Here is a 12,859-nt window from a genome sequence, read left to right on the forward strand (position 1 = left end):
TTTATATAGTACTTATTATTATTTGAAATAAAGGAACTTTTATTACTAAGATTTAAAACGAATAAATAGCATGATAAACAGCGTTCAGCAATATTGGCATTGACAAAACTGTACATAAGAAAAGGTAGTTCGAAATACACAATAAAGTGATTAACGCTAGAATGTAAATTAAAATTCCGTAAAAGCCTTCGGTTGATTGATGGTTCAAGTCACCCGTTTAGGTCTAAAAGCTCATTCAAAATTTGAGAAGATTTGAACAAAAATATTAGACCCAAAAAATGAGCTTAAGTAAAAAAATAGACCCATTTAAAATATGGACCAGACTTGAATATTCAAGACTTGAACCCGGCTCGACCTTGCCTATTTTTAAGTTTATAATACTTTATATTATATTATATTTATATATTATGTAATTTAAAGCACATTAAAAATATAAACATGTACTAAATATATAATACTACTGTAATATAAACATTAAAATAATGTTAAGATGACTATATAAAAACTTTCAATAAAAAAATATAAATATATATTTTTAAAAATAATATGGATGGGCCTAAAATGAGATTGGGTTAGTCTTTTACAAATCTGGGCGGGTTTGGATAAAATTTTAAGTTCATATTTTAGGTCAGGCCGAGCTTAGACAAATATAAAGTATGTTAATATCATGCTTAGGCCTGACACATGAGCACCTCTGGTTGCTACCCATCCTTGCAAGAGCATTAGTACAACAATTACCTTTCCGAACAATGTGAACGAGATGGCTATGCTGGAAGGTTGCCAATAAATTCCTACAATCCATAATCAAGGAGCGAAGAGATAAGTTACTACAAGTATCTATGTGCAATAGAGATGTAACAAACCATTTTTCAGTGGTGTCGAAAATAGTGGTTTTGGGACCACGACTCCAACATATCAGTCCGTAAATATTATTTATTTAATATTTACGAGGTCATTAAGGCCGTATTAAAATTTGGTTATAAAATTTTATCATTTAGTTAGTTAATTTAGTAAAAATGATTAAATCGTAAAAGCTGCAAAAGTAGAATCCCATTAATTAAAGGTGTTAAATGTCAATTAAAGGGGTAAGGTAAGGTATCCAAATGGTAATTATACCATTTAAGAGTTTAATGGACGGTTTTGAAACTTAGTTAAATTTAAGTGAAATTCATTAAGGGCAAAATGGTAAATTGAAAAATAAATGGAATTAAAGAAAATTAAAAGAGAACAAAACAAAGGTTTCATCTTTTTCATTGAATTAGAAGAAAGAAAACCCTAAAGGAGAGCTTGAATATTCGGCTAGCTTAACCCTCTTGATAGGTATGTGAAATTTTGTTCGTTTTTAGTAATATTTATGTTTTTGAACTCGTATTAGCTTGATTTAGCTAACCCGAGGGTTAATTTGTAAAACTATCAAACGTTGTGGATTGTGTCATTAATGAGTTAAGTTGTTTTCTTGAAGCTTTTGAAAGATTTCTAAGCTTAGAAGTTAGATTAGACTATTTTGTAAAGTAGTTTTTGATGATTTTAATGTTTAAGGACTAGATTGCTAAAACGATGAAATTGTTTGTACTTGAAAGGAAATAAATGCAAGTAGAGGCGGGTATGAGGCCACGGAAGAATCGGCTAGGTTTTAGTGTAAAACAAAATGGGCAATTTGCATGTTTAGGGCTTAGGGATTAAATTGAATAAAGGTGAAAAGTTGAGGGCAATTTTGTAAAATATCAAAAAGGACTAAATTGTATAGAATGATTGATTTTGACTGTTGATTTCGTTAATTGAATGAAACTATTGTTTTAGATCACGAGCGTGTTGATGATCGTGGAAAAGAAAAAATCGCGGAGTAATTTCTATGCTTTTGCGATAATTGCAACCCAGTCCTGTAAGTTCATTTTTTTTAAAGTATGTTCTAATTTATTTTATTAAATTTTCCTTACTAGTGATTTGAATTATTTATGTGTCTCTAAACGATGGATTTAATGATGTTCAATAGTGAAATTGAACGTATTGAATGTACTAATATGGGCCTCGTGCCTAGCAGGCTATAAGGCGGTGGAATGTTTCGGCCTTGAGCCTAGCAGGCTTTAAGCCGGTGTAATGTTTCGGCCTTGTGTCTAGCAGGCTTTGTGCTGGTGAACGATTCATTCTGAATATCGATGAATAGAGAATTCGCTAAATAACAACTTGGAAAAGGATCGAAATCATTGTACTGTTCATTATTCACTTGCTGTGAACTGTGTCCGACAAGATCTGGGATGTTCTAGATGAGTGTTTGTCTGTTATGTTTAATTTGGTAAGATTATCATTTGATTTACGAACTTACTAAGTTTCAAGTAAACTTACTTCTGTTTGTCCTTTGTTTTGTAGATTTCGTTTTGCAGTTGGGGAGATTGGATCAAGCTCAAAGAAACACACTATCTTAATGACTCTTTGGTAGATTTTGGATAACTTGGTTATATGGCATGTAATAGGGCTATTGAGTATATTTGTAATTGTATATGTGTAATGGTTGTGTGTTTTGATTACCATAAATATGTGGTTTAAGTTAAGTACATTTTGAGTGGCATGAGTTGTATTGTGTTGTGGCATATACAAGAGTGTGAATGAGTAAGGAAATTGGTGTGGTTTGTTCATGAAAGAGTAGGGTACTTTGGTTGGGAAAGCAAGACTATGAATGTGTTTTGTGGCTTGTATGTTCAAATTAAGAAATGAATTGTTTAGGTGTTTGAGTTGTGGTGTCATTGATGGCACATTGGTTTGGCACATAGACTATTTGTTTTGGCATGTTTTGTACATATTTGATTGCATTTTGAAAGTTTCTATGCATGTGCTTTGATAAGTCTAGGTATATAAACATTTAGGTATGAAAAAGGGCAAGATTTTAGGTCAATTAAGGTTGCACACGGTCTGGACACAGGTTGTCACATAATTGTGTGTCTCACACGAGCTGAGACACGAGCGTGTGGCCTAAGTCAATGAGTTACACGATCTGGCACACAGTTAGGTACATGGGCGTGCGAAATAGCCACACGGGAGAGCCACATGGTCGTGTGACCACTGTAGGTAAAATTTTCCAATTTTATGCTTAATATTTTGATTTGTATTGATTTGGTCCCTATTTGTTCATAAGTCTATTTTAGGGCCTCGAATGACTGATTTAAAGCCCGTTCAAATATGTTTTAATTTGAAACGTGTCATATTTTAGTAGGGAATTTAATTGATAAATGAATTACCTTGTGAATATTCTGATATGTACATTTACTCTCTGTAACTCTATTCTGGCGACGGAAATCGGGATATGGGTGTTACAAGAGAAATAACAGATAAAGTATCAAGTTCCATAATAATATGATCAACATGAAGTTGTTGAGCTAATTGTAACCCATCACGAAGGGCCCAAAGTTCAGCAATCATATTAGAGGAGGAGCCAAGAAAACGATGACAGCTTGCTACCCAAGAGCCTTTTGAATCCTAGACAATCGCTCCCTCTCCGGCTAAACCCGGATTGCCAATGGACGATCCGTCACAATTTACTTTAACCCATCCTTTATCAGGCGGATACCATTTGATACTTATGAAGTTTGGGAGTTTATAGTATTTAATGCGACTTGAAGTTGCAAAGAACTCAGTTGCACTTGCAGTTGAGAGATGAGTCAACGAGCTAAGATTATAGGCTTTTCCAAATTTGTTTGCATTCCTAGCAAGCCAAAGATTTCGAAGGAAGTAAATGAAAACCAAATACCATGGCAGCTAAAGCTTCGAATAAAGGCATTTTGAGGTGAAGTTTGCATGCAGCCAAATAGAAAAGGGATCATGAAATGTGTAGAATGTAAGATTATAAGAGAAACCAAAATAAAGAACTCAAGAAGAGATATTTCATTCGTTACTTGATGCATACAGACTTGCATGTATTTATACAAACGTGATAGCTAAAGCTAACTGATGCAGTAGCTAACTTCTTAACTGCTAACCAACTTAGTAACCACTTAACTGCTAACTGACTTTAGTAACAACTTTGATCATAATAACTCTAACATTCCCTTAACATTTTTTTTTATTTTTGATCACCAACTTCATTTAATGTCAACACCCGAAGCGCATGTCGAAAGGATGCAAACAGCTTAGGAGGAACTGGTTTAGTAAGAACATCCGCAATCTGTTGATTGGATGGAACAAAATTGATCTGCAGCATTCCAACAAGAACTTTTTCACGAACAAAATGATGATCTATTTCCACATGCTTCATCCTAGCATGATGTGTGGGATTTTCAGTAACGGAAACAGCAGATGAATTATCACACCAAACAATCGGTAACTTAGTCAGAGGTATCCCAACTTCATCCAGCAATTGTTGGATCCATAGCAGTTCAGACACGCAATTGGCAAGACTACCGTATTCTGCTTCAGCAGATGACCTGGACACCATAGACTGTTTCTTTGAGCACCAGGTGACTAGAGTTGAGCCTAGGTATATCACATACCCTGACGTAGAACGATGATCTTCAATGGACGAGGCCCAGTCAGCATCAGAATAACACACCAGTTCTAATGAACCTGCTGCAATATACAGACCATAATCCATAGTGCCAGCCAAGTACCTTAAGACTCGTTTGACAGCTTGCCAATGAGTGATACTGGGAGAGCTCATGTACTGACTCAGCTTGTTTACACAGAATGACAAATATGGTCGAGTAATGCAGACATATTGCAACATTCCTACTATACTGCGAAAAAGATGCTCATCTGGAAAGGGAGAGCTTCCATCTGAAGTCACTAACTTAGGTGCAACTACCATGGGTGTTGGGGTGGAGGCTGCACCAAGCATGCCAGTCTTAATAAGGAGCTCAGTAACGTACTTCTTTTGACTGAGCAGCAGTCCTTGAGGTGTACGTTGAACATCAATCCCCAAGAAAAAACTCAGAGGTCCCATATCTTTAAGAGCAAATTTGCTGTGCAGATGATGAATCACAGCATCTATTTCTTGACCACTACTACCAGTGAGCACTATGTCATCGACATACACCATAAGGATTAGAAAGTTCCCCGTAGAACCTCGAATGAACAAGGACGAATCAGCTTTGGAGGCACGAAAATCAAGCTGAGTAACAAGGTACTGCTTGAGGGTTTGAAACCACGCCCGAGGAGCTTGTCGCAAGCCATAGAGAGCTTTATTTAACTTGCATATAAGTGGCTGACCAGAGGCACCCGAGACTTCAAAACCAGGGGGTTGTTCCATATATATTTCCTCAGTGAGCTCGCCATTAAGAAAAGCATTGTTGACGTCAACTTGACGCACAATCCACCCCTTCATAACAGCTAATGCAAGGATGGTGCGAATGGTAGACGCTCGAACAACCGGGCTAAAGGTGGCATGAAAATCAAACCCTGCATGCTGAGAGAAGCCTTTCGCAACTAACCTGGCTTTGTACCTGTCGATAGAACCATCAGCCTTCTTTTTAATCTTAAAGAGCCACTTACACCCAATAGCTCGTCGATTCTCAGGAAGAGAACAAAGAGTCCAGGTATTATTACGAACCAAGGCTTGTAACTCACTGTGAACTGCATCTTGCCAGCCTTCAAGCACCATTGCAGCATGAATGTCAGGGGGAATATCACTAGAAGAAGACGATGTTGTGCTCAGATAAGCTTTTGGTTTGAAGATGCCAACCTTACTCCTTGTGATCATGGAATGAGAATTTATCGGGGCAGACTGAGAGGGTTGTAGTTGTATAGGTGACGAGGTGCTAGGTAACGTGAGTGACGATGGAGATGGTTGAGCTAAGAGAGGAGACATGGACTGTGAGGGAGGCATTGTAGATATTGGAATTGGAGAGACAGATGTTGAAATGGTATTAGCAGAGCTGACAGTAGGTGAGCTGCTATGATGAGCTACCTGACTAGGACGTATGACAAGAAGTTTTGGATGGATTTTTGAAGTAGCATTAGGTGAAGGGCTGACTTTTGGACTAGGAGTGTTGTAAGGAAAAATAGCTTCATTAAATGTGACATGACGGGTAATGAAGATTCTACCAGTAGGATCACGACATTTGTAACCTTTGTACAAAGGGGAATAGCCAAGAAAAACACAAGGGACAAATCTAAATTGTAGTTTCGTTTTGGTGAAAGGGCGAAGATTAGGAAAGCATAGGCAGCCAAAAGTTCGAAGGAATGAGTAATTTTGTTTCGTTTTAAAAAGTTTTTCATATGGGGATAAATCACCTAAGGGTTGGGAGGGTAATCTGTTAATTAGAAACACTGCACTACAAAAAGCCTCATTCCAGAACATCAAGGGCATGTTTGCATGAGCTAGCATAGACAGACCGGTTTCAACTACCTGTCGATGTTTCCTTTCTACAAGTCCATTTTGAGCTGACGTATATGGACAGGTGAGCCGCTGGAGAATTCCATGTTGACTTAGATAACTCTTCAAATACTGAAACTCCCCTCCCCCATCTGTTTGTAGAACTTTTAAGGGTGCGTTTGGTTCGCTGTATTGGATTAGAGGTGTATTGGATTAGAGGTGTATTAGATTAAAGGTATATTGGATTAGAGGTGTAATAGCAAATCAACTGTTTGGTTGAATGTAATGGAATAGAGGCGTAATAGTAATCTTGTGTTTGGTTGAATGTAATAGAGGTGTAATAGCATAATGGAAAAAATTAAAATGACTAAAATACCCTTAGCATAAATTTGTTTTGGTAAATGATTATTGTTATTGTTATTTAAATTATAATAAGATTATTATTATCAATAATAAATAATTTAATCATATTTAAACATAATTTTTATTAAATATATTTTAATTAAAATATATAATTTAATAAAATTCTTAATAATTAATATTCTTATATTAATTTACTGAAATCATAATATATGATACTGTAAAATATAAATTAACATAATTACTATTAAATATATTTTAATTAAAATATATAATTTAATAAAATTCTTAATATTAAATATTCTTATATGAATTTTCTAAAATCATAATATATAATACTATGAAATATAATTTAACATAATTATTATTAAATATAATTTAATAAAATATATATTTTCAATTACTTATTTAATATAAATTCAAATTAATGACGATTAATTATATTAGATATATATGATCTTGTACTAAAATTATTTTAAATTACCATATTATTTAATAATTGGAATACAGTTAATTTCTTACCAAATTATCTAAAAATTTTAAAAATTGTGTTTGGTAAAAATTTTAAAATAGCTGGCACAATAATTATGTTTTAAAATTTTTTTACCGTACCATTCTAAAAAATTCAAATATTGTTTTCTTAAAAAGTATTAAAGTGCGAAATTATCATCATACTATAGATAAATATTGAAATTTGTCACTGTACTTTATTTTTATTTATATTTGCCGTTATTTTTTAAAAAAATATGAGTAAATTTGTAACTTAATTTTTATGTTATTGAATTTTACCACTAAAATTTAAATTTTATTAATTTTTGCCACTAACTCTTATTTTTTAGTTAAACTCTTATTTTAAATTTATATTGAATTTTTTTTTAAATTACAAATATCTTCATTTAACTTAACGAGTAAATATAATTCTTGACTTTCCTTTCTCATCATCTAAACAAAAGCACAATAAACAAATTGTCAAAAAGAAACCCAAATCCAATAGTTGGGAGATTCAAAAGCTTTCTCCAATAATGTGTTTTTCTATAAGAAACAATGCTTATAAGCAGCTTGTCAAAGCTCAAAATCTATTTAGTCCTATGTCATACATCCAATGTCATTTGAATACAAACAGATAACTGGCTTTAAATGGCAAAAGATATAACCTTAGGTGGACTCATTACAAGACTAGCAAGAATTTGACCAGTGATGTTAGAACACACATTCACAGATGCTAATTTGTATATATGCTCCCTCACATCAGCACCAAACCCAGTAACCTCCATGTAACCTCCCCTTTTTCCACACTCTCCATAATACCCTGGAGACAGTAAAAGAGTTTATATTATGTGTCAAAATTCCAAACTTTGTATAAGCTCATTCACATTCCGTAAATGAAATAATAGAAAAATGAAATTGCATGAACCTTTTTCATTTATAATATACTTTTCTGAAAATTTATAATTTAGTCCTATTATTTATAATACACAAACAGCAACACACCATGAGAAACTCATACAAGTGGGCAGCTTTTTTCTTTTCCTAATATTTATCGCCTTTGTTTCCCCTGGAATGCACTGATCTTGTATTTAGACAGTGACTCAGATGATATCAAATCGATACAAGTTGACGAGTGTCACTATCTTCAAAAAGCGGGAGAGGGGATGCGTATAAGGTCATATAACTGACAGTATGAGCAGAACAAAATATTGAACAAACCACAGGACATAATCATATTGATTTCAAGAAATATATTGCAGGATGCCATGAAATTTTGTACTAACAGATCCCAAAAACATAGTACACCACCCTTTTATTCTTACAGAATGCCATTTTTTCTAAGAGAGAAGTGTTTCACTTGCTCTACCTCAAATGACATGTTTCGAGAAGCAGGTGCCCATTCCTCAGCTATCCGTTTCTCCAAGAATTCTGCATTAACTGTTGGTGGTATTCGAATATCAAAACCAGCTTCTGCTTCAGACGGCTGCAAATTCATAACAAAACCCTGGCAGAAAAATATAAAAGAACCCACGTATGTTTGAGATAGATATTACATATATAACTATCTTTTTTTCCATGAATGCAAAATGGCAACAAAATTGATGATAGACCAGCAGAATGAATGTGTGCAGTAACGGAAAGGAGAAAGGTAGGCTAAAAGGCCTAACTGACCATGCATTAAATGGTCCAGCATTTTTAGCACAGAAAGCTTAGTCCTTTAGTTCCTCTAGCAACCGAGTGCTTTAAGGAACTATGGAACATAGATTAATGCACATTGTTTTCCATCTTCAATGAAACAATGCAATCAAGCCACAGCTTTCCATGTTCATATATACTTAACATATTTATTAGGGTTAATGCAATTTTTGATCCCTGAACTTGGCAACTAGGTCCATTTTGGAACCTCACTTTTTTTTATCCACTTTGGTACCTGAACTTACCTGAACTTGACAACTAGATCCATTTTGATCTTTGAACTTGAAAAATGTAAAAGTTTGATAACATGGCACTCTATTGAGTTTACTGTTTAATACTTAATAATTACTGTTAAAGACATCAAATTGACACAAGAAAATCCACTATTGAGTCACTAGGAAATTATTTCTATTCCATCAATGTGCATGACTAACATTTCATATCCAGTAAAAGCCTCATGAGATGCTTCATATTACTTGTCAAAGAGTATATGCTCCTCATGTCTTGTATAAAGATTCATACACTAACATTTTGTTTTTTAAAAGAAAGATTATCTATTTCTTTAATTTTCCAAAGTGTTTGAGGAAAGGAATCGGTATAAGCTCATTAGGGCTCTTAAAGTTCTAGTGCGTCAAAGCCAAGTGACAAGTATGGTTATAGACTGCTCCTGAGACATGAGCAAAAATTTGGTTATCTTCTGTGCTTTTATGATAAATATCTGAAGCTATACTATTAAGAAAATATCTAGTGAAATCATAACTAATAGCAATGCATGTAAACTAACTACAAGGACTTTAACAAGTAAAGATTTTAGCAACTAATTATCTAAATTTACAGAGACTTACTGTGGGAGAAGGCGTGCCAGCCTTCAGAAAGGCCATGTTAACCGAAATGACTTCTCCTTCACCCTTCAAACCAGCTTTGACCAAATCAAACTGCGAAGCCCTGAACCTCCTGATACTCTCAATGCTCTTGAAAAGGTTCTCAATTGCACTGTTGTCGTAAAGCTTCGCCCCATGTCCAGGAGCTCCAGTAGCCTTTATCACCAGCCACCACGGCATCCTCTCTCCATAGAATAACCTGTAATTCTCATTGGGTGAAGCCAACCCTGTTCCTCAAAACAACATTATGTTATCATCACTAACAGATATACGGCCAACTAGCGGATCAGATATCTGCAATGTCAATAAAATTCAAACCCGTAAATTTGCTTTAAAATCTAAATCTGTTTACTATCCGCAGCAAATCCAAATATAACTAAGATATCCAAATCCGCTAAGATCAGTATTTAGTAAGTCCAAATACTTGTTTAAAATAAAATTTTTTAAATAGTTTGGATATCCAAATCCCTTATTCCCCAAAACAGATTCAGATAATGGATATAGGAACATTAATATCCACATCCATTCCGAATCCACTTACTAAAGTACCCAAATACAAATATTATCTGAAAAAAATTAAATAAATATCTACAAATACCCAAGTCCCAACTATTGTACTTACAAATTCAGGTCCTCACCGGCAAGCTCAATAACGAACAAGAAGCATTGCCCACCAATCTATTAACTATTAACTATATCAGCCATTTCAAAACATGGTTTTACAATTTTTTTAATAAATTTTAAAAAGTAAAATCTGGTTCACCTTCATCAAGCACAATATCAACATTCATATTCTTGAAAACATCGGATTGAGCCAACTTCTCAAGACCGTCATGGCCACCAATCTCTTCATCAGGGACAAACGACAAGTAAAGTGACCGTTTTGGCTGAAACCCAGAAGCCTTCAACCTACGAACAGCCTCCATATACTGCATGCCCACGCACTTCATATCCTGGGAGCCTCTAGCGAATATATTACCATTTTCATCGATGTGGGCACCGAAAGGATGATAATCCCACTTCGAACGCTCAGAAGGGACGACATCGGTGTGGGAGTTGAGTAAGATAGAAGGAAGGAAAAGGTCAGAGCCTGGCCATTTGAGGATAACGAGCGGCTTTCCTTGGACGAACTCTATGACTTGGGTTTCTAAAGAAAGGGATTCGGCTAAGGATAGGATGAATTGGGTCGATTTTTTATAGTTCGGGGATGGTTGGGATGTGTTGATTCGGAGGTATTCTTGGAACCTTGATATGATTTGGGATTGTTCATCTTGGGTCGGGGATGGTGTTGGATTTGTGAAGCTTAGAAGTGAAGAAAAGAGTAGAAGATGAACAATGACGCGTTGGCAGGGGCTGCAATGGCTGTCGCCATACCTATGATAGATGCCGCAAAGAGAGAGAACCGAAGTGCGGAATGAGGAAATTAGAAGACAAAGGCCTTTCTCTTATACAGTTGCAGTAACCTGGAGACCCAGAAGCGGATGAAGCTAGAAGGAACAGAAGAGAAACAAAGGGGATCGGGGGAGGGTAAAACAGGGAGGTTTGCTGAAGCGGTAGCTAATCTGGACAAAAGAGGGGGAATAGAAATCGGTGGTTTTCACCGATTAGGAAGGTAATGGATTACACACGTATTAGTAATACATCAAACCAAACAACGGAATATAGCCGGATTAGGTGGGGCCCACCGATTAGGGGTGTATTGGCATAGCCAATACACCAAACCAAACATAGTGTTAGTTTTGTTCCAAGCATCCTTTCAGCTTGAAGGTGAGACTGTGGAAACATAGTAATAATATCAGACTTATTCTTCAAAAAATAAAGCCATGTGTAACGTGAATAAGCATCGGTGAAGGCGACATAGTAACGAAAACCGTTAGATACAACAGGAGCAGGACCCCAAACATCAGCTACCACTAACTGCAGAGGTGAGACATACTCAGTGCTTGATTTTAGAAATGGAAGCTTACGCTCTTTACCCAGATGACAGGCAACACAATCAGAAAATTTATTACTGTCTGTAAATTGTATATTACATTGAAGTAGAGCTTTTGTAAGTGTAGCTCGACATGGATGGCCTAATCTAGTGTGCCAAACACTAATAGGAAGCCTGGAGCTTGTTGTAAAACATTGAGCATTATGAGAACAAGTACTAGTTGCAGGAAACTTGTTAAGCTGAAGTCTATATAAACCATGATGCACCAACCCTTGAAGAAGAACTTCTCTGGTCTTCAGATCACGCACCTTGCACTGAGTAGGGAAAAACTCAAACATTACCTGATTATCTTTAGCAAATTTGGACACAGACAATAGATTTTTAGTAATCCCAGGGACAAGCAGTAAAGATCGCATAAACAACGGTCGAGATCGTGTGAGCAATGATGACTGCCCAGTGGATAAAACAGGTAATGATGAACCATTGCCTACAAATACCTTACCTGGTCCTTTGTATGTCCCACTGTCTCCAACCACGGTATCAGAATTGGTGAGATGATGCGTGGCACCAGAGTCCGGATACCATGCATTGTCAGCTACTATCTCAGGAGTTGCTACATATGCTTGAGGGTTTGCAGCTTCAGAGGAGGGCATATTAACTTGTTGTGGCATACTGACCTGTGGTGATGCACTACCAATAATTGGGTTAGACCAGACAGGTGGAGAAGGAAAACACCAACCTGGAGGGCACCACTGAGGATTTTTCTGAGACAAGGAAAACCAAGGTGCAGAAGAACCAGAACCAACCATGCACACATTTGCTTGAGGGGGAGGTCTGTAGTTGTTGCTTTTATAGGAAGAGTCAAAGCGGTAGTAACAACGGTCAACAAGATGACCATCTTTCCCACAAAGTTGACACTGAATCCTTGAGCTGAACGAGCGCCCTCGCCCACGTCCTCGAGTTGCAGATGACGGTCGATAAGCAGGTAACGAGTCAGAGCCGTCAGAGGGCTCAGACGAGACCAAGCTTGTAGAACTGATAACTTCATTGCTTATTGTCTGCTGACGAGCTTCTGTATCAAGAAGCATCGGGGTTACACCCTGAACAGTGTAGGGTACCTGACTTGCCGTGATAATGGTGATAACAGACTCATATTCTGGTGGAAGACCATTGAGTATCGCAGTAACATGCTCATGTTCT

The 12,859-nt window shown here is 36.1% G+C and overlaps 1 protein-coding gene across 1 annotated transcript; it reads right to left on the minus strand.

Annotated features, from left to right (window-relative positions):
- Nucleotides 1–7,627: 7,627 nt before the first annotated feature.
- Nucleotides 7,628–11,459, minus strand: LOC121223797 (aminoacylase-1). The gene is made up of 4 exons (XM_041106284.1): nt 10,490–11,459; nt 9,691–9,953; nt 8,517–8,654; nt 7,628–7,970 (listed from the first exon to the last, which is right to left on the minus strand). The coding sequence occupies exons 1-4, from the start codon at nt 10,674–10,676 to the stop codon at nt 7,905–7,907; spliced, it is 654 nt and encodes a 217-aa protein (XP_040962218.1). The 5' UTR covers nt 10,677–11,459; the 3' UTR covers nt 7,628–7,904.
- Nucleotides 11,460–12,859: the final 1,400 nt, after the last annotated feature.

Source organism: Gossypium hirsutum, chromosome D11 (assembly GCF_007990345.1).
Source record: "Gossypium hirsutum isolate 1008001.06 chromosome D11, Gossypium_hirsutum_v2.1, whole genome shotgun sequence".
In the NCBI taxonomy this organism is placed as follows: Eukaryota; Viridiplantae; Streptophyta; class Magnoliopsida; order Malvales; family Malvaceae; genus Gossypium; species Gossypium hirsutum.